General features: G+C 57.3%; 1 protein-coding gene across 2 annotated transcripts in view; it reads left to right on the top strand.

Moving 5' to 3' along the window:
- Positions 1-21,343, top strand: part of ZNRF1 (zinc and ring finger 1) — a 94,512-nt gene that overhangs the window by 69,292 nt on the left and 3,877 nt on the right. For both annotated transcript variants that reach the window (XM_030581509.1, XM_030581510.1), the window contains exons 2-3: positions 7,342-7,437; positions 19,971-20,076. In XM_030581509.1, the coding sequence (XP_030437369.1) occupies positions 7,342-7,437; positions 19,971-20,076 (202 nt within the window). The remainder of the gene's footprint in view (positions 1-7,341; positions 7,438-19,970; positions 20,077-21,343) is intronic.

The following is a 21,343-nucleotide window of genomic DNA, read 5'->3' as shown; positions in this document are numbered from 1 at the left end:
AGTTAAATCAGGGGGTATTTGCATATTGAGCTTCGCTTTCAAGAGTGAAAATTACCCAGCTAAAGCCATTTGGTAGCAGAGAAAAATCGGATTCATCCTTAGTCAATTTGTATACGTTCCTTCTCTTGCCTCTATGGGCTATGCAGAAGGCTCTTAACACTGCAGTCAGACCTAATCTAAGGAACTGCCTTCTTAAAGCTATTTATCCTCTCCCTCTCTGCAGGCAGGGAATGTCCTGAAGTGTACGACTATTCTGACACAGATCTGCCTCAGTAGCTTATGAGCGCCGGCTACATCAGAGCGCGCTCTGCGCCACTGAGCCCAGGGCGGGCAAACCGGTAACTGACCGCGTAGCTCGGCCACGCTGCCTTCTGGAGCTTTGTGCTGGAAGAGGTGGCTGGTTGGTAAAGGGTTGGCCTGGTCAGTACTGAGCGTGACTGCATGGGGGTGGGGGAGCCCGCCCAGCCTTGGGTTAGCACTTGGCCTTCTAGTGCAGGAGGGCTGGGGTCTGAGGGGGCTGTGAAGACAAAGTTCTCCATTGGCATCAGTCCCTTGCACTGCTCAACAGCAGTTCACCAGCCCTGGGAGAACAAAGGTTCTGCCACCCCCTTGCCCTCTAGATAGGAGGGGGGTGAGATTGAGACGGTTTGAGACTAAAAGGCTGGGGGGGGGCCCAAGGGCAGGTGAGGATGGAAACCTTTTGGAGCAAGAATAGCTGTTGGGATGTGGCTTTTCCTCCTGGAGGCCTGCACTGGAGGGGGAAGGGAAGCTGCTGTTCCTTGGCCCTCAGTCAGCCTTGACCTTTGATGCAGCCTGGGTGCCTGGTAGTACACAGTGCTGTTGCTCACTGTGGGCTTGTCTACACACAGACTTGTTCCTCGTTAGCTGCAGGTGGGGAGACTTTGCTCTGGAATAAGTGTGTCCACACGCAGAGTTAATCGGGAAGAACTTTGTATAGATGAGCCCTTAGAGCAGAACATCAACATCTTCCCTCTCTCCTTTTCTGGCCCTTGCCCTCTCTCCCATGGTTATGTTCATAGAAATGAATCCAAGTCTCTGATGCAGCTGGAGTGCCCCAGAGTGGCACGTTGGCATGGCAGCATGCTCCCAACTGGGGGGTCGTTCCAGAAAAATGGTGGGGGGATGCAAAGTGGTAAATTACATCTAATGTTCTCTGTGCTGACACACTATATGCAGAGTCTGCGAGGGGCTAGGGGGACAAAAAGTGGAGCATATAGACCTATGCCAAGCTGGGAGGTTGGGGACAGACAACTTCTCTTTTTGCCCATTAGCAGATAATGCCCCTGCTTCCAACACTGCGCTGGTCCCCACTCCCAGGAGCCGTAGCGTTAGTGCATGGTGAGCCAGGGTGTGAACTTCTAGTGCACTGGCCTGCCGCAGGCTAAGTGGCTGCATGGACCCTCCGTCTGTGTGCTGAAAGTGTGCTTTGATGTCCTGCTCTTCGAAACGGGAGTACATCGAAGTGCACTAGGGAGCTTTTGGGGCATGGCAGCAGGGTGTGCACAGGGCTTTTGGGGTGCGCAGGTGGGCTAGGGCGCTATATGTTCACACACTTGTTTGCAGCATGCTAACTTTCCATGCAGATTGTGAGGTAATATCTTTTATTGGACCAGCTTCTGCGTGTGAGAGAGACAAGCTTTCGAGGAAAGGGAAGGCTCCTCTATGTCACAACTAAATACAAGGCAGGACAGACCCTTAAGTATAAGGAATTAACATGTTGCAAGAAACACCTTAAAGGAGAGTTATGGGTTACCAGTTGTGCTATTGAGACATAAAGCCAGTATCACTGCGAGGTATCATCAAACAATTACAGCCCACGCTTGACGGTGACCATGTCCTGGAAGAAACCTTTCCCAAACCACCTCTTCTGGCATTCAAACAATCTCGCCAAGCTCATCAGAAGCAAGCTCCCCACAGATCACGACACACCAACTAATAGTGGCACCAGACCCTGCTGTAACAACAGATGCAAAACCTGCAGCCACATCTCCACTGCTATGATGATCAACACCTCCCACAACCAAGACTGGCTCTAGGCACCAGCCCTCCAAGCATGTGCTAGAGGCTGCACTCCCCCACCCCCTTCTTATTTTTATTTTTATTTTTTTGCTTGGGGTGGCATTGCCAGGAGCCGGCCCTGGCGCAGCCACTTACCCTGTCAGCATGCAAGCCGGGATCCGCACCCCCTGCCCAGCCTGGCGTCGCCCTGCACAGCCCACTCGGGGAAACGCCGCGCCGCCCTGGGGAGACTCGGAGTGGCAGCGGCAGCAGGACCCCTCCTCCCTCCCCAGCTCCTCACACATTCCGGGAGCCCCTCTCACCCGAGCCCGGGCTGCAGCGGTGGTGAGAGGGACGAGGGAGGGAGGCGGGGTCCACCGGAGCTGAGCCCGGGCTGCAGCGGCGGTGAGAAGGGTCCCAGAGTCAGGGCCGCCTGGCGGGGAGGGGCAAGTGGGGCAATCTTCCCCATGCCCATGGCCCCGCAGGGGCCCTCACGAGTATGTCGGAGCCTCCCCCTGCCTCAGTCTTCCCCCATCCCCCAGTGTCTCAGCTGGTAAGGGGGCGGGGCTGCGAGCTGCAGCCGAGCAGTGGGAACTCAGGCCCCGCTGGAGACACCACGCTGCTGCAGCGCTGTCCGGGAGAGGGGGTAAGCGGCATGGAAAGGGGCCAGAGCTGGGCACCCCCCAAGCCTGACCCCCAGCTCCGAGCCCAGCCTCTCTGAGCTGGGCACCCCCTGACCCTATCCCCCCCACAGCCCAGACCCCCAGCTCTGAAACCAATCCCTCTGAGCTGGGCACCCCCTGACCCTATCCCCCCCACAGCCCAGACCCCCAGCTCTGAGACCAACCCCTCTGAGCTGGGCACCCCCCGACCCCACCCACATTCCCAGCCTGGACACCCCCTGACCCCAGCCTCACCACAGCCCTGACCCCCAGCTCCGAGCCCAGCCCCTCTGAGCTGGGCACCCCCCCCGACCCCATCCCCCCCACAGCACAGACCCCCAGCTCTGAGACCAGCCCCTCTGAGCCAGACACCCCCTGGCCCCAGCCTCACCACAGCCCTGACCCCCAGCTCCGAGCCCAGCCTCTCTGAGCTGGGCACCCCCCCCGACCCCATCCCCCCCACAGCACAGACCCCCAGCTCTGAGACCAGCCCCTCTGAGCTGGACACTCCCTGACCCTATCCCCCCCACAGCCCAGACCCCCAGCTCTGAGACCAACCCCTCTGAGCTGGGCACCCCCCGACCCCACCCACATGCCCAGCACAGACCCCCAGCTACGAGCCCAGCCCCTCTGAGCTGGGCACCCCCCGACCCCATCCCCCCCACAGCACAGACCCCCAGCTCTGAGACCAGCCCCTCTGAGCCAGACACCCCCTGGCCCCAGCCTCACCACAGCCCTGACTCCCAGCTCCGAGCCCAGCCTCTCTGAGCTGGGCACCCCCCCCGACCCCATCCCCCCCACAGCACAGACCCCCAGCTCTGAGACCAGCCCCTCTGAGCTGGACACTCCCTGGCCCTGTCCTCGCCACAGCCCTGACCCCCAGCTCCAAGCTCAGCCCCTCTGAGCTGGACACCCCTCGACCCCATCTCCCCACATCCTTGAGCCCAGCCCCTGTGAGCTGGGCACTCCCCAACCCAGATCCCAGATCCCCACCCAGCCCTGGGCAACAGCAGCACCAGCCCCAGGCAGCGACAGCCCATTGGCACCAACCATCACCCAGCAACAGCCCATTATGTAATTGCAAATGTATACATACCAGTAAAGCATTTAATGTTGTTAAAGAATGTATTTAGTGTATTTTCAAATTATTACAAATTAATTTTTGAATGTATTTCACTAGTTATTTTTTACATTTCCAAATACAGTACTATAGTATTGCAATTTTTTTTTTATGGAAGGGGCCCCTGAAATTGCTTTGCCCCAGGCCCCCTCAATCCTCTGGGTGGCCCTGCCCAGTGTGTGAGAGGAGAGAAGCGGGGTCCCCTGGAGCCAAGCCCAGGCGGTGATGAGAGGGGCTCCCTGAGTGTGTGAGGAGGTGAGCGGCCGGCTGGGCTCGTCTGTGCTGAGCAGGTAGCCCTGCAGCCGGAGATTCTTGCCTTCCCGCCCACCAGGGCTGGGCCACGGCACCGTGAGGCTGAAGAGCAGCAGGTTCAGGGGGCTCTCCAGGTCCTCAGCCACCAGCATGTCGGGGGTGAGGGTGGTGAGCACGAACTGATCTATATTGGCCATCAGCAGCGCCGTGAAGCCCAGGGAGGGGGACCCTGTTCTCCGTGCCGCCCCGCAGCCGCACCGGCACCTGGAAGTACTCCTGCTCCATGCCACCCAGCAGCTCCACCGTATGGGGACAGAGTCGCAGCTGGGCCAGGGCTCGGCTGCCGTGTGCTGGTGGCAGATCCCACGTTTGGGGGGGGAGCCCAGTGTTGGGGTGGCAGGGGATGTGGGGGGGGGCACTGGTGGGCAGAGGGGGAGCTCAGGGCTGGGGGGGGGGCAGCCGCCAAAATGTTTTTTTGCTTGGGGCTGCAAAAAACCTAGAGCTGGCCCTGCCCACAACACGCCTTTCAGGATCCAGGGGTCCTGTGCATGCCTATCACAGTACATGGTGTACCTCACCCAGTGCAGCAACTATATGGGGAAATCGGACAATCAGTGTGCGCTCAAATTAAGTCACGCAGAAAAATAAGACAGAAACACCAAAAAACGATTGCTCCATATCTGACTTCAGTCGTCCTCCTCAAAGGAAACCTTACCCTCAGGTTCAGCTTCTGAAGGTGTTGGGATGGCTACACTTGCAGCCATACAGCGCTGCCGCGGCAGAGATTGAAGTGCGAGTGTGGTTGCAGCGCCAGCGCTGGGAGAGAGCTCTCCCAGCGCTGCATGTACTCCACCTCCCCGTGGGGATTAGCTTACACCGCTGGGAGCCGCACTCACACTGGCTCTTTGCAGCGCTGTAACTTGCTGCGCTCAGGGGGGTGTTTTTCACACCCCTAAGCGAGAAAGTTGCAGCGCTGTAAAGTGCCAGTGTAGCCAAGACCTGAGAGCTGAAATTCATAATTCTACTGGGTACCAAAAATCATGGTGGTTTTATCTCTCGTTACAATGACCTGTAACCCAGTAACTCCTTTATCCTGCAGAGGTGTTAATAGCACACTTCATTTGGAATGGTCTCTTGCAAGGCACGTTAACTCCTTATGCTTAACAATCTGGTCCGCCTTGTATTTAGATGTGACATTCTGAGTATCTTCCTCAGACTAGAAGGAGAGCTCCAGGGCACTCAAGTTTGTCTCTTTACTAACAGAAGTTGTCCCAGTAAAAGATATTACCTCACCCGCGCCTTGTCTCTTTTATATCGTGGGACCAATGCAGCAACACTGCAGGCAGGTAGATTGTGACAGAGATGGCAATTTCCTGGACAAACCTTAAAAGAATTAAGTTTTAAGTATTTTAGGAGTTCAGTGTGTTCAAAATGCAAATGGTTATGTATTGTAGTGAGACTGTGTAACGTCCCTAGGGGGCAGCCATGACTAATGTAAACTCTGGGAAGTATTCTGAGCCTCAAAAGACTGTTTGAAACAGTGGGTCAGACAAAAGTGAACTTTGAAAGTTCTGTGGCTTCCCAGGAAAGTTCCCAGGGGGAGGTGTTATGCAGACGTCTGCAAGAACTCAGCCTCTAGAAGCTTTGCCTCAGGGAGTCTACTGCTCACCTGTTACATGAGGACAAGCTCAGAGCCGAAACTGTGAAGTGGTAACTCACAGCATGGCTTGTTCTGAGCAACAGGTGTTAGGAACTTGCAAAGCTTTGCAAGCCACTGGTTTCACTTGGTGTGGGGTTTGGTAGAGTCTCTGATGCTGGGCTGCTTGACCAAGCTACAGCCTTGGGCAATGCGACTGACTGGCAGAGGGAGGGAGGGAGTTACTGTCCCCACACCCCCTGCTGAGCCCCTCTGAAGCAAAAATGGCCTTTGGGCTGAAACCCACAGGCCCTGAACAATGTTCAAAGACTCCTCCATCGCTGCTGACCTAGGATGGACTGGCAGGGCAGCCTGGATGTTGTACAGCATCATATCAACTCTCTAAGCCAGCCAGTTCCTCAGCCCTTTGGATTTGTGCTGGGGCCTACCCAGCAACGGGACCCTCGTCAGCATCTCAGGCCAGCTGCAGAGCTACTACTACTGAAGGAGCAATGGCACAGAGGGGCTGGTATTGGACAGGCTTTCCCATCAAAGTGGGGTCACAGATCTCTCTCTCCTCCCCCTCCCACAGAGACTTCCTGTTTCCGTTTGCTGGGGTTAGCTCTCAGTGCATGGGAATGCCTGAGTTATTAAACAATGGTTGATGCCACTTAGTGGGAGAGAAATTCTCCTAGCCAGGATACCTGTGGAGGTGGCTTCAGTCTAGACATGGGGGAGAGATCAGGAAGGTGGGGGGATGCGAGGGGAGGGTGAACGGTATGTCGGAAGCATGGCCCGTGGGAGCGTGCTACAGCTTGTCACTAAAGAGGGCAGTGGTGAAATTCGTCGATCCCATCGCCAGGAGGCACCATGGTGATCATGCAGTCTGACCTCCTGCACAGCACAGGTCAGAGACCCGCCCCATCGTAATTCCTAGAGCAGGTCTTCCAGAAACAGCCAGTCTTGATTTTAAAGATTGCCACTGATGGCGAATCCACCTCGACCCTTGCTAAATTGTTTCAGTGGCTAATTACTCTCTGGGTAAACATATTATGCCTTAGTTCCCTTCCTTTGGGTCCGTATCGAGGAATCCAAAGTTGTGATCTCTTCCTGAGCCGTGGCTAGGAAAGCCAGGAGATATTTGAGGCCATGTTGCATTCTTTGCTTGTTGGGGGTGAGCTTTGGACAGCATGCATCCAAACTAGCATAATCCGGGGAGATTCCTAAATGAAGGAGAGGGTGCAGCTTTATGATCCAAAGCAAGGAGCTTGGTCCTTGATCTGCTCGTTTCCCCCAGGAAGGAATGGACTGTGGCTATGAGAAAGGTAGGGAAATGTCACTGGCGTCTCCCAAGCACCTGAGTTCTGTGGTTACGGAAGGGCTCTTGGGATGTGGGGTAGAGGATCCCGGGAAGTGTGTTTGAGGAATTAAGGGATCTCGTGTGTGAGGTGCAGTGGTAGGAGGTCTGATACCCCACCAGCCCTGGCTAGGGCCTTTGCTAATGCCTGAGCAGTGTTGGCTGTCTGCTCGGAGCAGGCCAGTTACTGCATGCCAGGGCCTGCTGTCTGGCAGCAGCAAGCCTGCAGCCCAGCTCCCATATGTAGGGTTGGGGTGCAGGTTGTCTAATCGCGGTTCCCTCTGCTTCTTTCCAGGTTTCAAGTGCCCAATTTGCTCCAAATCTGTGGCTTCCGACGAGATGGAAATGCACTTTATCATGTGTCTGAGCAAGCCCCGCCTCTCCTACAACGGTAAGGGCTCCCTTTGCCTGCAGTAGCTGGCTCGCGAGCCTGAGGGAGGGCCAGTAAACGCCAGAGGGTTCGCTAGGCAGCTCAGCCGAGGCCACGGAGAAAAGCCTTATTGTAGTGAGACGTGCTGCGTCTCTCCAGGAGAGACCGCTGGCTCACCTCGCTGCTGTGGGGTGAGAGGGCTCAGCTGTTGGGCTTGGAGGGGTCAGCCTGAGTTGCCTTGCTCCGGGGGAGCATGCCCAGACGAATGCTTTCCTGGGCTCTGAGTTAGCCCCACCCCTGGCTTACCCAGGGCTCTTGCTTCTATCCACCTTCTGGATACAGGAGCTGCCCCTGTCTTGGTTGTGCCCTTGGCCCCATGGGCCTGACTTCCCCCTGCTTTGCTTCCAGCTCAGGGACTTCCTGCCGCACTTGAGTTCTTCAGCTGGGGGTGACGAACCGGCTGTCAGTCCTGTGTGCCCAGGCCTTTCTCCACCCCCTTGGGGGTTGTAACACCCTTCCCCACACAGCCCACCTCCAGCCTCACTTGGCTCTTCCCAAAGCTGCCCCAGTGGGGTGCGGGGGAGGGAGGGGAAGCCAGCTGGGTCTCACATGTGGGGTTTGGGGCTGAGGATCAACCCTGTTGGCTTGCACTGTGCAGAGCTTTGCCTTGCCAGGTGGGAGTGGGATGGAGGAGTGTCGGGGAAGAAGACAGGGGCAGCCTTAGATGTAGGCTGTGCTGGGAGCAGAACCCTCAAGTGTAGCATCTGGGGAGGGCAGGCCTTGTGCTTTTCTCCCAAAGCATTTGTGGGGTGTGGGTGTCCACAGGGCACTCTGGTGTCTTTGTTTCTCCCAGTGATTTGGTCTCAGTGAGGAATTGAACACTGGGGATTGGAACTGGCTGGGTAATCAAGTTAGGCCAATCAAGATGCTGTGTGGTCCAGGTGACCCACTTCCCACCTGCAGGAGTGCCTGGTGCCGTGCCATGTGGGTGGCATGTGGGTTTGGTCTGTGCAGTGCCCATGAGGGCAGTCTGGGCCTGGCCTGCTCCCAGGCTGTGAGCGCTAAGCACTTGCCCCAAGCCCCTGATTCTGTCCCATGGGCCAGAGGAATTCCTGCATGTCTGGTATTGGGAAGGGCCCATCCCCATAATCCCCGAGTAGGCGGTTGTGCCACAGGAAGTGCTCATGCAGCCTAGCCTGCCACCTGGATGAGGGCTCCCCCATCTCGTTCCATGGTCCTGTAGGTTGTACTCAAAGGACTTGTTCTCCCACCCCAACCCCCCTTCACCAGGTGCCTCGTTCACATGCCCTTGGCCAGGCAGCTCTGAGAACCTCTGCGTGGGGACCCCTTCTCCTTTGTGCTGCTGGTCCTTCAGTCCACAAGGAGTCCCTATCTCCCTGTGTGTCATCCCAGCCATAGGGAGCGCACCGGCTGTGTCTGCGGGGGGGTTAGTCATGTGCTCCTGGCATCTGTGTGAATGGCAGGCACAAGAAGACTAGTGGGCCTGGGACCCAAGGACAGTGGATCGGGGTGGGCAGAGTGCAGTGAACGCAGATTGTCTGGTCCCACCCATCCCAATGTGCAGGGGGGTTAGCAGCAGAGAGCTGCCTGCACAGATTTGGCAGTGAGCAGCTGTGGCAGGTGGAGCTAAGTCTGGAGCGTGGAGGGGCTGGGCACGGGTGACAGAGGGGAGAGTCCTGCAGACGGACACAGCACAGCATTTGTGCTGCAGCCTCTGGTGCGATCGGCCTCCCAGCCATCTTTCTGCAGAGACTGGGCAGGGGGGTGATGTTAATACGTGTTCAAGGTGATCTGAGAAGCTGATGCTTTTTCAGTGCAAAAACCTGTTTCAGCTCCCAGCTCAGTCACAGACTTCACAGCTTCAGGCTGTTACCTGCAGCCCCAATCCTCTTCTGCTTCCCAGCCGAGGCCACGTTCATGGGGGGTGTTTTCCCTGTGATTTTGGAGTCGTGCTCCCCACGCTGGGCTAGGTGTTTGTGATGCCAGCTAGCCAGGGAGCTGCAGCGTGCTGAGCTTGGGGCTCGGCAGGTGGGTCGAGGGACCAGTGGAAATGTGTTTAACGTTCATGTCCCCCTGATAGTCCAATGTGCCACTTCCGGCAGCCCACCTGTAAATCACTACAGGCCTACAGTCAATCACTATACCCATGAGGAGCAGCTCTGTCAGTGCTCCGCCACCTCCTGCAGTTAGTCCTGCAGCCCTCCGTTCCTTTCCAGCTGCACCTTTGGCCTCTCACCCGGACAGGGGCAGCTCCAGACCCCAGCACGCCAAGCGTGTGCTTGGGGCGGCAAGCCGCTGGGGGTGCTCTGCCGGTTGCCGCGAGGGCGGCAGGCAGGCAACCTTCGGCGGCTTGCCTGTGGAGGGTCCACTGGTCCCGCAGCTTCGGCGGACCTCCCGCAGTCAAGCCGCCAAAGGCAGCCTGTCTGCCGTGCTTGGGGCGGCAAAATGCCTAGAGCCTCCCCTGCACCTGGGGCAGGGGTGCTGGGTGCAGCGCTGAGCATTAGAAGCTGGTGTCAGTCTATAGGTGGGAACGGGGCAAGGCTGTGATCTGGTGGTGTTCCCCTGAGGTTGGCTGGTGCCCTGGCTGCCGTGCTGCCCTTTGCTACTCCCATTTCTGGATCCTGCACAGCTCCTGCATTCCACGTGGCTCCCGACCTGAGACAGGCGCGCTGGTTTCAGCATGTCCCTGCCGTCCTTGTCCTTCACCCTACTGGCAGTCTGCTTAGGGTGCTGGGGTTTTGACACCGCCAGAGCAGTTGTCTGGCTCTGGCTGGGTGTCCTCTCCCTCATGCTGACCTCGGTCACTTCCTTTCTTTATCTCAACTGCTGGCATCCTGGGCTCTGCCTGTGTGCTGCCTCCATGCATGCCCAGCCCTTCCAGGTCTGCCTGCCACTCAGGCCCTGGAGCATCCCCCTTCACAGCACGTTCTGTCCAGCCGAGCAGTAGGTTCTCCAGCGTGTGCCCCTTTGCAGGAGGTGAGGATACGCACTCTGCCGCTTGGCTCGTGCTGCTCCCTCACGGCCCAGCAAGCTGAGAGTCAGACCTGGTTCTGATCCGATGTCTGCGTACTGCCATGGGTACGTCCGTTCCTGCCCTGCTTTGCCATGGTCTGCATGCCCATGCACTGGGCACTCTGCCTCACTGTGCAGTGGTGATAGTGGGGCTCCTGTCCCTTGGCGAAGCTGTGCTGCTGGTCAGGGTGTCAGGAAGGGGCTCCTGTCCACGGACAGCCTCCCCCATGGCTGGCACTCAGTAGGGCCCTGAGTCTAGTGTGGGGGGTAGACTTTGCAGGCAAGCAGGGCCCTGGCAGGTGTGCATAGAGACAGGTGACCCAGCAGTGCAGCCTGCACGCTTCCAGAGACTGGTGTTAGAGCACCCGCACCTGCCAGTGTGGCATGTATCCATGCAAGATCAGGGCCTGCTGCAGAGGCAAGGAGTCTGTTAACAGCAGCTCCCACTCAGCACAGTCTCTCCCCAGCGTGGTGGGCTCCCCAGTCTGGGTCCTCATGGCAGCAGCAGGTAGGGATTCCAGCCCTGCCATGTCCTGTGATGAGCCGGGCTGACCCATGGCAGCAGGTTTTCTGAGGGAGGCTGCCTCCTGGGTGCCAGCTGGCTCAGGTGGAGTGGGCATGGTTATAAGTTGGAGCATGGGCACCAAGAGGGGAGCCAGTGATGAGGCCCAGGAGCAGAGCTCCCACGTGGAGAGCTTGGGTACGAGCAAGGGGCTGGGCGCTTTAATCTCTGCTGTGGTGTGTGGAGAGCTGCTCCAGGCAGGGATATGTAAACTTCTAGCCACCATCTGGAGCTGTCTGCACTGGCCCGTCCACTGCTGCCAGCCCGGGGGGATAAAAATCCCATTGTTTTATCAAAATCAAACTTTTAAAATTTGAAATTGACAGCCTACATCAAGGCCTACATCTATTATCATTTAAATTTAATATTAAGCGGTACGTGGTTGCTGCCAAGTTTTAAAGCAAGTAAATCCCCTGACCTGCTGGAAATCATCAGCGAAGGACCTGGAACCAGCGTTTGCTGAAGTGCTAAACCAGCTTTTGCCAGCAATAGCCTCTTCTGCAAGTGCGGCAGGAATATGTTCCTCATTTCACTTTATTCGACCTGGTCAGTTCAATGGCGAGTTCATTCAAAATGGAAAAAACCAATTGGCAGTTGAAAAAGCAGGAAGGTTTGTTTTCCTCTTCCAATCCACGAATAAAACCTAAGTATGAAAGGATGAGTTCTGCTAGTTCTAAAATCTTGAAGGACCTGGTGGCCAGAAACAATCAGTACAATTCCTTAACTACAGATTATCCTGCCTTTGTTTGTAGATCAGTCAGTTTTAAATGCAAGACATATTTTGATAAACTTTCCAAAAAATCTTTCTTAAGTAGCCAGCATTTTTAAGGTGGCCATAGTTGTTTGTTAATAAAACACCACCAGAACCTTAAAATGCTGGTTTTGTGCATTTTTAACTTTGAATTTCTATCCCGATCGCAAATTAAAAAATTAATCTAGTGAATAGGAAACGCATCATTTAACATTTTCTAACACCCTAAATGTAAAAATTAAGAAATGGAATAAATAAATTTTAGGATAAGTTATGTAAGTTGCTTAAATAAATGTCATTATTCCTGGGGGAATTCTGTGCACAGTATTTTAAATTTCTGCAAAACTGCATATTTTGTCAAAATAGCACAATATAATCACACCACTTTCAATTATTTATTTCAAAGTACCTGTCAGCAAGTATGTCTATAACAATACAGACAAAAAAAACCATTTGGGAAATGTTTTTTTGACAAGTAGATTCCGTACTAGGCATAATAATACAGAACTCTGATTAATAAGTAATTCAAACTACACTACCACACCGTATTTCCTGCACCCCTCAGCCGCAGTGCAAAGGCTTGGGGTGTCGGGTAATGGAGGAGCTGAGGGAGAGGGAAGTAATTGCTGGGAGGGAGCCTGGTTGTGAACTTGGAGGAATGTTGTGTATGGGTGGGAAAAGTCTGGAACAGGTGTTTTGAGGGGGGACAGGAAGCGATTGTTAAGGAGCTTCCCTCATGTAGACCTGGCTGACCCCTAGCCTCACCCTTTCAGGTACATCTGCCCTTGTCCTCATGTGTCCCTCCACCCCCATTCAGACACCCCCTCCCCCTGTCCCTATGTGGCTCTGTACCCTTTCCCCTGTCCCCATATGTCTGTGTGCCCCCACTCAGCCACTCCCCTTTCCCTATGTGGCTCTGCACCCCTCCCCATCACCATATGGCCCTGCACCTCCCTCCCTCTTGTGGCCCTGTGCCTCCACTCCCATTCAGCCCCTGCCCAGTCCCTCCTCGCCCACTAGCCCTGATGATCCCCCAGCAGCCACACACTGTCTCCCCATAGCCCATGTCTCCTGACCTGGTGTGACAGGCTGTGTGAAGAAGGCAGGCTCGTTCTCTTCACCAGCTGGCTGGGAGCTGCTGCTTGGTCTGTTGCCACAGCGCCATCTGGTGGGCAAGAGGCAGAACTGCAGCAACATTTTGACAAGCTTTTTTCCTGCACAAAAAAATAAAAATATTTAAGGCTCATAAATTATGCATGCATGCATGCAATCACACAGAATTCCCCCACGAGTAATTAAATGTGTACAGAGCTAGTGCTACCCTCTGGGTTAGCAAAAAGGAATCTCAAAAGCAATGTAAAGCATATATCTGGCTGCAGATCCATGTTTCAGTGGTCACCAGTGAATGAGACTCAACCTTTCCCTAGAAAAATAATTTAAAAGTAAAAATCTAAAACAATTAAAATTAATGATTTAAGCTCAGGTTTCCTGCTTGCTGCTTTAAATCATGATTAAAATTGGTGATTTAAATGGCTTTGATTTAAATCTCTCCACCCTGCTGCCAGCCATGGTGGGGAACTCAAGGCAAAATAATGTAGTGCAGAGATTGCTGAAGTTCACAGAATGGTGTGGAATGAGCTGCCTGGAAACCAAGGTAGTAAGGGGACTGGGGGAATGAATCTGGCCATACTTGTGTCCGAGTAATTTGCCTGCTTCTCAGCTATGATCTTTCTGCTCTTGTAGCTTGTTGGCATAGTGTTGTCCACACACAGTTTGTGTGTTTGCTCCTCTCCTTGGGGGAGTTTCTCACTGCAGTGCCGTTGGGTTTGTTCAGCTGCCACCGTAAGGGTGTTGAAGCAGTTTAGAGTGTGGTGGGTGCTGGAGGAATGGCTGCAGCCCTGGGCTGGGATTTTGGGGGCTCTTACAAGTGTCAGTCCTGTTCTGTACTCACAAGGAGACCTCCGGTGAAGTGGGGCTGGTGAACAAGCAGGGAGCGGGAGCTGAGTGACCCAGCGCCAGAGCATGTTTTTAGGGGCTCGGTACTGCAGGAGGTACCGCCTTTCCAATCAACATTGCCCAGTTACCCTGGCCACACTCCAGCTGGAAACCCCCTGCAGTTTCAGTTACATTTGGTAGTCCTCACTTTCTGTCCAGGAATCAACTGATATGGCTGTGCACTGTTAGGCTGTGCTCCACCCCAGAGGCAGCTGCAGTGTCATGCTGGGTGAGGTTGTGTGGCACGCTAGGAGTTGGAGGGCATTCTATGGGCACTGTTTCCCAGAGGAGCCATTGCAATCAACTTGCCTATTTACCTGGGCATCAATATTTTAACTCTTCAGCCAGGTCCTCTTCCACTTGAATGTGCCTGTGTATCCCCGCCCCTACAGGGCACAGTGACCACCAGACAACCTGCTTGGGTATGGGAAACCTTCCTCTGGGCACACTGCACAGCTGTGAAATCCTAGCAGAAACTGGCCCTAGCTGCAGCCAGACCTGGAGCGAGCAGCTCCCTTGTGTAAAGCTCACAGGGCAGCCAGCGTGCAGAGGGGCCCAGCTGCACTCCACGCTTCCCAAGGCTCATTCAGGAATTGCGCAGAAGCCTGCAGTGCCTGGCAGGATGCGCCCAGGTCTTGGGCTGGGCGGAGCCTTGTCCAGCCTGGACTGGCTGTGAGTGCACTCGGCTGGCTGAGCAGGAGGAGGGCAACTGGCAGCAGAGCATCTGCGCCAGAACACACCCATTTCTAGCCAGCCCCCGCTCTGCCATGCAAGCAAACTAGCTGGGTTGTCTCCCTGCTGCTCAGAGACCCAAAACGTGCTGCTATGGGTCCTAGCAGAGCGTGGGTAGGGACCCTCCGGACTGGACTGAGCATGATTCCTGAAGTCCTAGAGGCCAAATGTGGTTGTTGGCTTGCACCCGTGCTGCAGCACGGGTGGGCCTAGTGCTTTCCAGGCCCTGTCCCCAGGACCCACATTTGCTCGACATGGCCGGGAGAGCAGGGCCTGCCTTTAATGACCCTTGGTCAACCCTCCCTCTCTGTGGCGCTTACATAAAGACACCCACTGAGCTGTTTCCCTGTCGTTTGGTCTCGCACAGCCCCCTTCCCCACTGTTCAGAGCCTGACTGGGACCTGGCTCTGCAGCCGGGCAAGGAAATGGGATTTGTAACTATTCCCTTTAAATCCGAGGTCCCCAGAGCCCAGTGCAGGAACCCCACTGGGGACTTGCCAGCATCCCGAGTCTTTCGCGTAAACTGCTTAGAGTGCAGCCCTGCTGGCTTCCACGACTGGCACTGCCGCTGTGCAAACGAAGAGATAAAACCCCGGAGCCAGCCCCCCCACAGCCTCATCCCAGGAACGCCAGGGATTTGCCAACTGGCAGTAGCCCAACCGGTAAAGGCAGGAGGTGATGCAAAGCGTGGCTGCACTGGCACTTGGGGCACACAAGCTGAGTTAAACACTGGTGTTTTTGCTTCGCTCACCCTGGCTAAGCTGGCATTGCCAAGGTGGGCAGCCTGGAGCCCCGGCTCTGGGCATTGGGCCTGTGCATCTGTTTCATTTTCAGGGCAGTGAACCCTGCTAGTTCAACTGCCCTGCGGCTGTAGACCTCAGCACAGAGGCCAGGTGGAGCCTGGGGCAGTGGTGCCAGCCCACGCTGCCCTCCCTGGCAGCAGTCGCCTATGCTCTGGTACAGCAGGAGCAGGGCCCCCTTGCCCTGGACTCTGTCCAGCCTATCCCTGAGCTGCCCAGGGAAATGGGGGTTGGCACAGCTGGGTGAGCTACGGAGGCCTGCTTGCCTGTGGTCTGTACTTGGGGTATGGCCAGGAGGCAGCCGCAGCTCCGCACCTGTCCAGCTATAGCCAGCACCCGTGAGGGTTGCTTGGAGGAGAAGAGAGTGGCTGTGCGGGTTAGATCGCGGGGAAAGTGGGAAGGGGTGAATGCAGGTTCTGGCATGGCTGTCCAGGCTGGACATGCTGGCAGAGCCGTGGAAGGCGATAGCAAGTTACTAGGCCGGCTAGCTATGGCGGGCTGGCCTGGGAGCTGTGGGAGGGTCGGGGGTGAGCCGTCACTGGGGCAGGAGGGAGCTGAGCAGCGTGTGGGGTGGGGAACCAGCCAGCCATCAGTCACTGAAAAAACAGTGCTGTGTCCCGCAGAGGCCAGTGTGATCTCCTCTGGAGTCACTCCCACGGTAGCAGTGTCTGTGGACTGGTGCTGGCAGGCTGGTGGGGGATTCATGGGCAGGGCCCAGGCCAGGGGCTGCCCTGCTGCCGTGGTGACCCCCATGGATAGAGATGGGCTCCTGGCACCTAGAGTGTGAGGAGAGGAGCTGGGCAGTGGGTGCCAGGGCGAGGGTGCGCTTGAAAGGAGCGGGATGGGGGGTTAGGCATGAGGGCCAGAGGTGACAGGAGGCTTGTGCCTGGGGCTGAGAACCAGGAAGTCCTGAGTTCTAATCCTGGCTCGGGCATTTGTATGGCTTTGAGCACCTCACTCAGGGCTCATGGGCACTGCAGCAGGAGCCACGCTGGCCAGGGCGTCTCAGCTCTGTGGTGGCTCAGCTCCCTCAGGCAGCGCCCACCTGACAGCCCAGGTCAGAGCCCTGCAAGGCAGAATGGCATGGAGCTGGCAGTCTCTCTGCTGGGGGGTGGCACTTGCCCATCAGCCAGGATTGGAAGCTTGGCCCGGTGCTCTGAGTAGAGCAGTCGCTGTGCAGGCACTGGGGGTGTTCCTGATCTTAGCGGGGTAGCAGTGCCAGGGATCTCCGGGGCAGCAGCCAGGTGTATCTCGGGGCAGCTGGCAGGTATGAGCATGGGGCTGGCTGCAGGGAGACTGCTTTGGTGCCAGCCCTGCGCGTTCCTTGCTGGTGCTGCCTCCCAGCTCTGGGGGAGGGAACCTGCCATGGGAAATAGGGGCAGCCTTGCCCCCTCTCGGTGATGGAGTGGGCCACAGCTAGGCAGGCTGTGCTCTGGTTAGCCCCCTGCTAGGACTGGGGCGAAATACCAGGGGAGCACGAGGCTGCTGTCAGGTGCCACCTCCTCCTCCGCACCCTCCTGCCGGTGCCGTGCAATCTGGTCTAGCTGTCTGTGTCAGGACTGTACTGGCACCACACCTTCCCCATCACATGGGAGTCTCTGGCGCGCTGTGAGCCGGGGCTGGGTCTCTGGGAGCTGGAAATCAGGTCAGGGGGAGGAGACTGTTTCTGCATCACAAGCTGGATCCCCCTCCTCCCAGGGTGATGGATTAGAGAGCGCTTTCATTGTTGCTGGGCAGCTCCCTGCTCTGGCTCATCACCCTGCCTCCCCCCCGGAGCAGCCCCCGCCCCTTGTGGGGCTCTGGGAATCAGCCAAGCAAGCCTGTCCCCTGCTCCTGTTTGCCAGACCTGTTCTAGCAGCCAGCGCTTCTGCCTCTTTTCCCTGCAGTGTTCCTGCTCCGAGAGCCGGGGCTGGGACAGTGGGGTTTGTCTGCCCTGCTCTCTGCAGCACCTTCTGCTGAAGTGACACAGCTCTGAGCTCCCTCCCCAGCCCAGCCAGCATCACTCCCCTGGGCCCGAGTGGGGGTAGCGTTTTCGGATGCTTCCTGCTGGGGTGGCTGGGAAGGGAGGCATTGGGAGCCCCTGCAGCCCTTGTTCTGGCAGCAGTCCCTGCAGTGGCTGGGAGCTGACGGCCAGACACCCTGAACGCTCTGGCAGATAGATGCTTAAATTATATCCTTCCCTGCGGTGCCTTCTTGGCAGGTGTGGCCTGGAATCCCTCCTGCTAGGGCTAATGCCGGCCCGGTGCTGTCGAGGGCCCCCTCTGCAGCATTGGGCGTGACAGGATTTGCTCTGCCCATAGTGAGCGGAATGGGGACAGAGCCGACAGAGCTGTTTGGGTGAGGGTGAGAGATATCGGTGCTGAAATGCAGGGCTGTGCATGGCTCCCGAAGGCGGCAGCAGGCAGGCAGAGCTCTCAGGGCTGGTGTGCAGCCCAGACCCTGGCAAAATGTTTATACCTGCACCCAAAGCCCTCCTCAGGCGCTGCACGGAGCTACTGGCCCCCACCACGATCTGAGAGGGGCTGTTCACCCTGGCACTGAGACCACAGAGGCCCTAGCCTGATCGTCTCCTGTGCATTTCCCTGCCCCCCCCCCCCACTGTGTCTCCAGAAACTCCTGTGCAGGGGCGTGGTATGCTCTGGGGTAGGACTGGCTCTGGCTTCCTGAAGCCGGGGCTGGGTTGTCTCTGCAAAGCCCCAGCCCAGGCTGGCAGGTCTGTGCCCTGCACTAAGAGCTGCTGCCCTCAGTCCATGCCCGGGAGCTCCTTGTGTCAGGTCTCGGCAGGCTGCCTGTCCACACTCTGGGAGGCAGGACGGGGACGGGGACAGCAAGGAGACTGCAGTCCCAGGAGAGGGGGCGGCCGGCTTGCTGCCAGCATGCTAACAACGGCATCTGCATGGTCTCCTCCACCCCCGACCACTCCCCACAAGGACACAGAGCTGCCTGCGCTGGCTCATGGGAGCGCGTGAATTCAAGGCTGGTTTTGGCCCTTGTGAGCATGTGGAGCCGATAGCACTGCTTGAGCAGCCTTTGCCATGCTGAGGCTCCCCGCACAGCTGCGCCAGCCTCCTGCCGTTCCAGTCCAGCCCATGCTTCCCCCAAGGGGCATGGGACTGAGCCACGGCCGGAGTTGCCAACTAGTCTGCGATTCCCATGCTCATCTCCTGAATGACTCGGAGACCCAGTTCTAATGGGCAGAGCCCGCATAGGGGCCCAGCTGATGTGCTCTTGGCATGGAAAAAGCAGCGCAAGTTCGGAAGCGGGCTGAAGCAGGCAGTGTCTGGGCTCTCTGGGGGTGGCTTTGCCTCATTCGCCGGCGTTTGCCCGGCTGTAGGGCAGGCGCTGTGCCTAGCTAGCAGTTGGATTCCTGCCTCCTGGCCAGATGGGCTGGGGAATTGAGCACAGAGCGGCTGGTGTGCCATCGCTAGGCACTTTGGTCTGTGCCGGGGAGCAGAGCGCAGAGATCCTGTGTTCTTCCTGCCAGGCCTTGGGTGCTGCCGGCACAATCTCAGGGCCAACAGTTTTGCCCTCTTGTCCAAACACTGGGGGCCTCCTCACCCCCCCAGCACACTGCTCTCAGAACCTGGTGCCCAGCCACTGGAGAAAGCAGCCCTTTGGGAGCAGGGGGTGCTCATTTGTCCTTCGCTGGTGTGGCTCAGAGCTAGCCAGGTCCCTGCGCTGGCAATAGACCCGCTTCCCTGCCTGGCGGGCGTCCAGGTGACGCAAGGCAAGGCTCCAGGCAGCACCCCTGCTTGCAGCCCGATTTGCTTCAGAGACCAGGTGCAGCCTTATTTCCCTGGATCAGCCGCTGGCCTGCCAAACAGAAGGGCCCTTGGGCAGCAGGGCTGGCAGTTGGGGGTGAAGGAGTGGCTGGTGACCTCCATTTCCTGCTGGGCCTGGCTCTGGCATGGCTGCTAAAGCTGGCTGAGGAGCCTTCATGTTGCGGTGGCTGTGTCTAATGCTCTGTGCAGGTAGGAGGGATGGGCTGGGAGCTGGGGAGTCTGGTTATCTACCTTTGTCCTGTGTGGCCTTGGCCAGGGCACTCTGTGCCTCACTTTGCCCTCTGGTGACCCAGGGACAATGATTCATTAGCTCGCAAGGTGCTTTGAGGTTTTCTTTGTGTCTGCACAGGGCAGTAAAAAGACAGTTACTCAGTATGCACCCCCAGGGGTGCAGGACTCCCCTGGTGCCCCCAATGATCAGGGCCATGTAGCATTCTGTGGGGATGTGGATTGCCACCTGTTCTGTGCAAGGGGCCCAGGACCTGCGTGGCCAGTCCAGAGGGGAATAGGGTGGGCTGTGGGGAAAGGGAGAGGCTCCTGGCCCTGCAGCCAGCCTGGCTATTGAGCCAGCTCCAGTTTGGGGGGCCCTGTCAATTTACTGGGGGGCAGAGGGCTGTTCACATCCATCCTGGGGTCAGAGCTGCATGGAGATGTGACTGATGCCAACTGTGTGCATCCAGCATCTGGTTCCCCACCCACCCCATGCAGAAGCCTTTGCAGGGCCCTAGCGCCCAGAGTCCCCCATGCCTGTAGTGATCAGCATGGGGGGTGAGCAGGCAGAGTTGCAGGGTGGCGCGGGGGGCTGGTGCACAGCCTGCAGGAGCTGCTCGCTGGGGATGGCAGTTGCCTGGCGCGCTGTCTGCCTCCCTCCTCATTTCTCCTCTTTCGGCCCCTTTTAGATGATGTGCTGACTAAAGACGCGGGCGAGTGCGTGATCTGCCTGGAGGAACTTCTGCAGGGGGACACGATAGCCAGGCTGCCCTGCCTGTGCATTTATCACAAAAGGTACCTGGCCGGGCACGTGTCGCTTCCTGGGGAGCTGAAGGAAGGGGTAGGGCTGGCTCAGTGCTTCCTCTGCAGAACGGCTGCTAGTGGGCAAGCCCTGGGCAAACCCTCCCACATCCCACTTGCCCAGGGCTTGTGCTTGCAGCCCCCTTTTCCCCTCCACCTCATCTCAAACAGAGCTCTGTTCCCAGCACTGCCACTGACTAACTGGGTGGCCTCAGGTCCTTCCCTTCCCCATGCTACTGTGGCCCTCGCTGCCAGTGGTGATGATCCCTGCGCCACGTGTTCATTGCCAGGCTTCGATGGCTGCAAAGTGCTGGGGAGCCCTGGCTGCACCCCCGGGAGCTGGGCAGAGTCCCACACTGGCTGCGGGGGCCGGCTGCTGACCCGCACTGTTGGGGAAGGGACCTGGGGGAAATGGATAGGACAGGCGAGTGGGGTCCATTGCATTCCCAGCGGGAATCGATTTCCCTTCCCATACCCCATTGCTCAATGCTGAGCTCCTGGCTACGAAGCAAATGTTCCCACACACATCTGCATAGTGTCCAGCGGTGCCCTGTTTGCTCCTGGCTGCAGCAGTGCAGTCAAAGCCTCTCAGAGGACTTCCTGGTTCGCCAGCTAACGCTAGAGGTATCCCCAGGGGATGAGACCTCATGAACTCAGCCCCTCAGCCGGACATCCTTCCAGTGGCACGGCGCCCCCTAGCACCATGCTGGGCTGTTGGCCGAGCCCTGGGCCCCCTCAAGGAATAGCACCCTTAGTTCTCCCATGAAGCCTCCAGTCTAGGCAGGTCCTGACCCTGCTCAGCTCGTGAGCTCTGCTGGCATTGCGGCACCAGGCAGTGTGTCTGGAAGAGCCCATCAGTGTCTGGCATTTCCCCAGAGTAGAACAGGACAGGCCACTAAGGCAGGGGAGGCTGTGAGCCAGGCCCAGGGGCACCTGTCCTGAGCCTGCTCCAAGGACCCGCCTTCATGGCGATGGCCAAGCCGCGTGTGTGGTGTACGCATAACTCACCGTCTGTGCCCACAACGCTGAGACAAAGCAGCAGCGCGAACAAACCCGCCAGCAGTGAGCGAAAGGCTCTGGAACGTGGCCTTTTTGGCAACCTTCTGTCTATCTGAGCCCCATCGCTGGGTTATCTGAGCAATTCCCAGTCTTCAGTGGATCTATCCTCCTGGGGGGCAGGGCAGGCCCCCATTGGGCAGAAAGGGAAACTGAGATGCAGGGTGACTAGGGGACTTGTCCAGACACGCAGGGAGTCTGTGGA

The sequence above is a fragment of the Gopherus evgoodei genome, chromosome 12, assembly GCF_007399415.2.
Source record: "Gopherus evgoodei ecotype Sinaloan lineage chromosome 12, rGopEvg1_v1.p, whole genome shotgun sequence".
Lineage (NCBI taxonomy): Eukaryota > Metazoa > Chordata > Testudines > Testudinidae > Gopherus > Gopherus evgoodei.
Note: the sequence above shows the minus strand (reverse complement) of the source record. Positions and strands in the feature narration are given on the sequence as shown.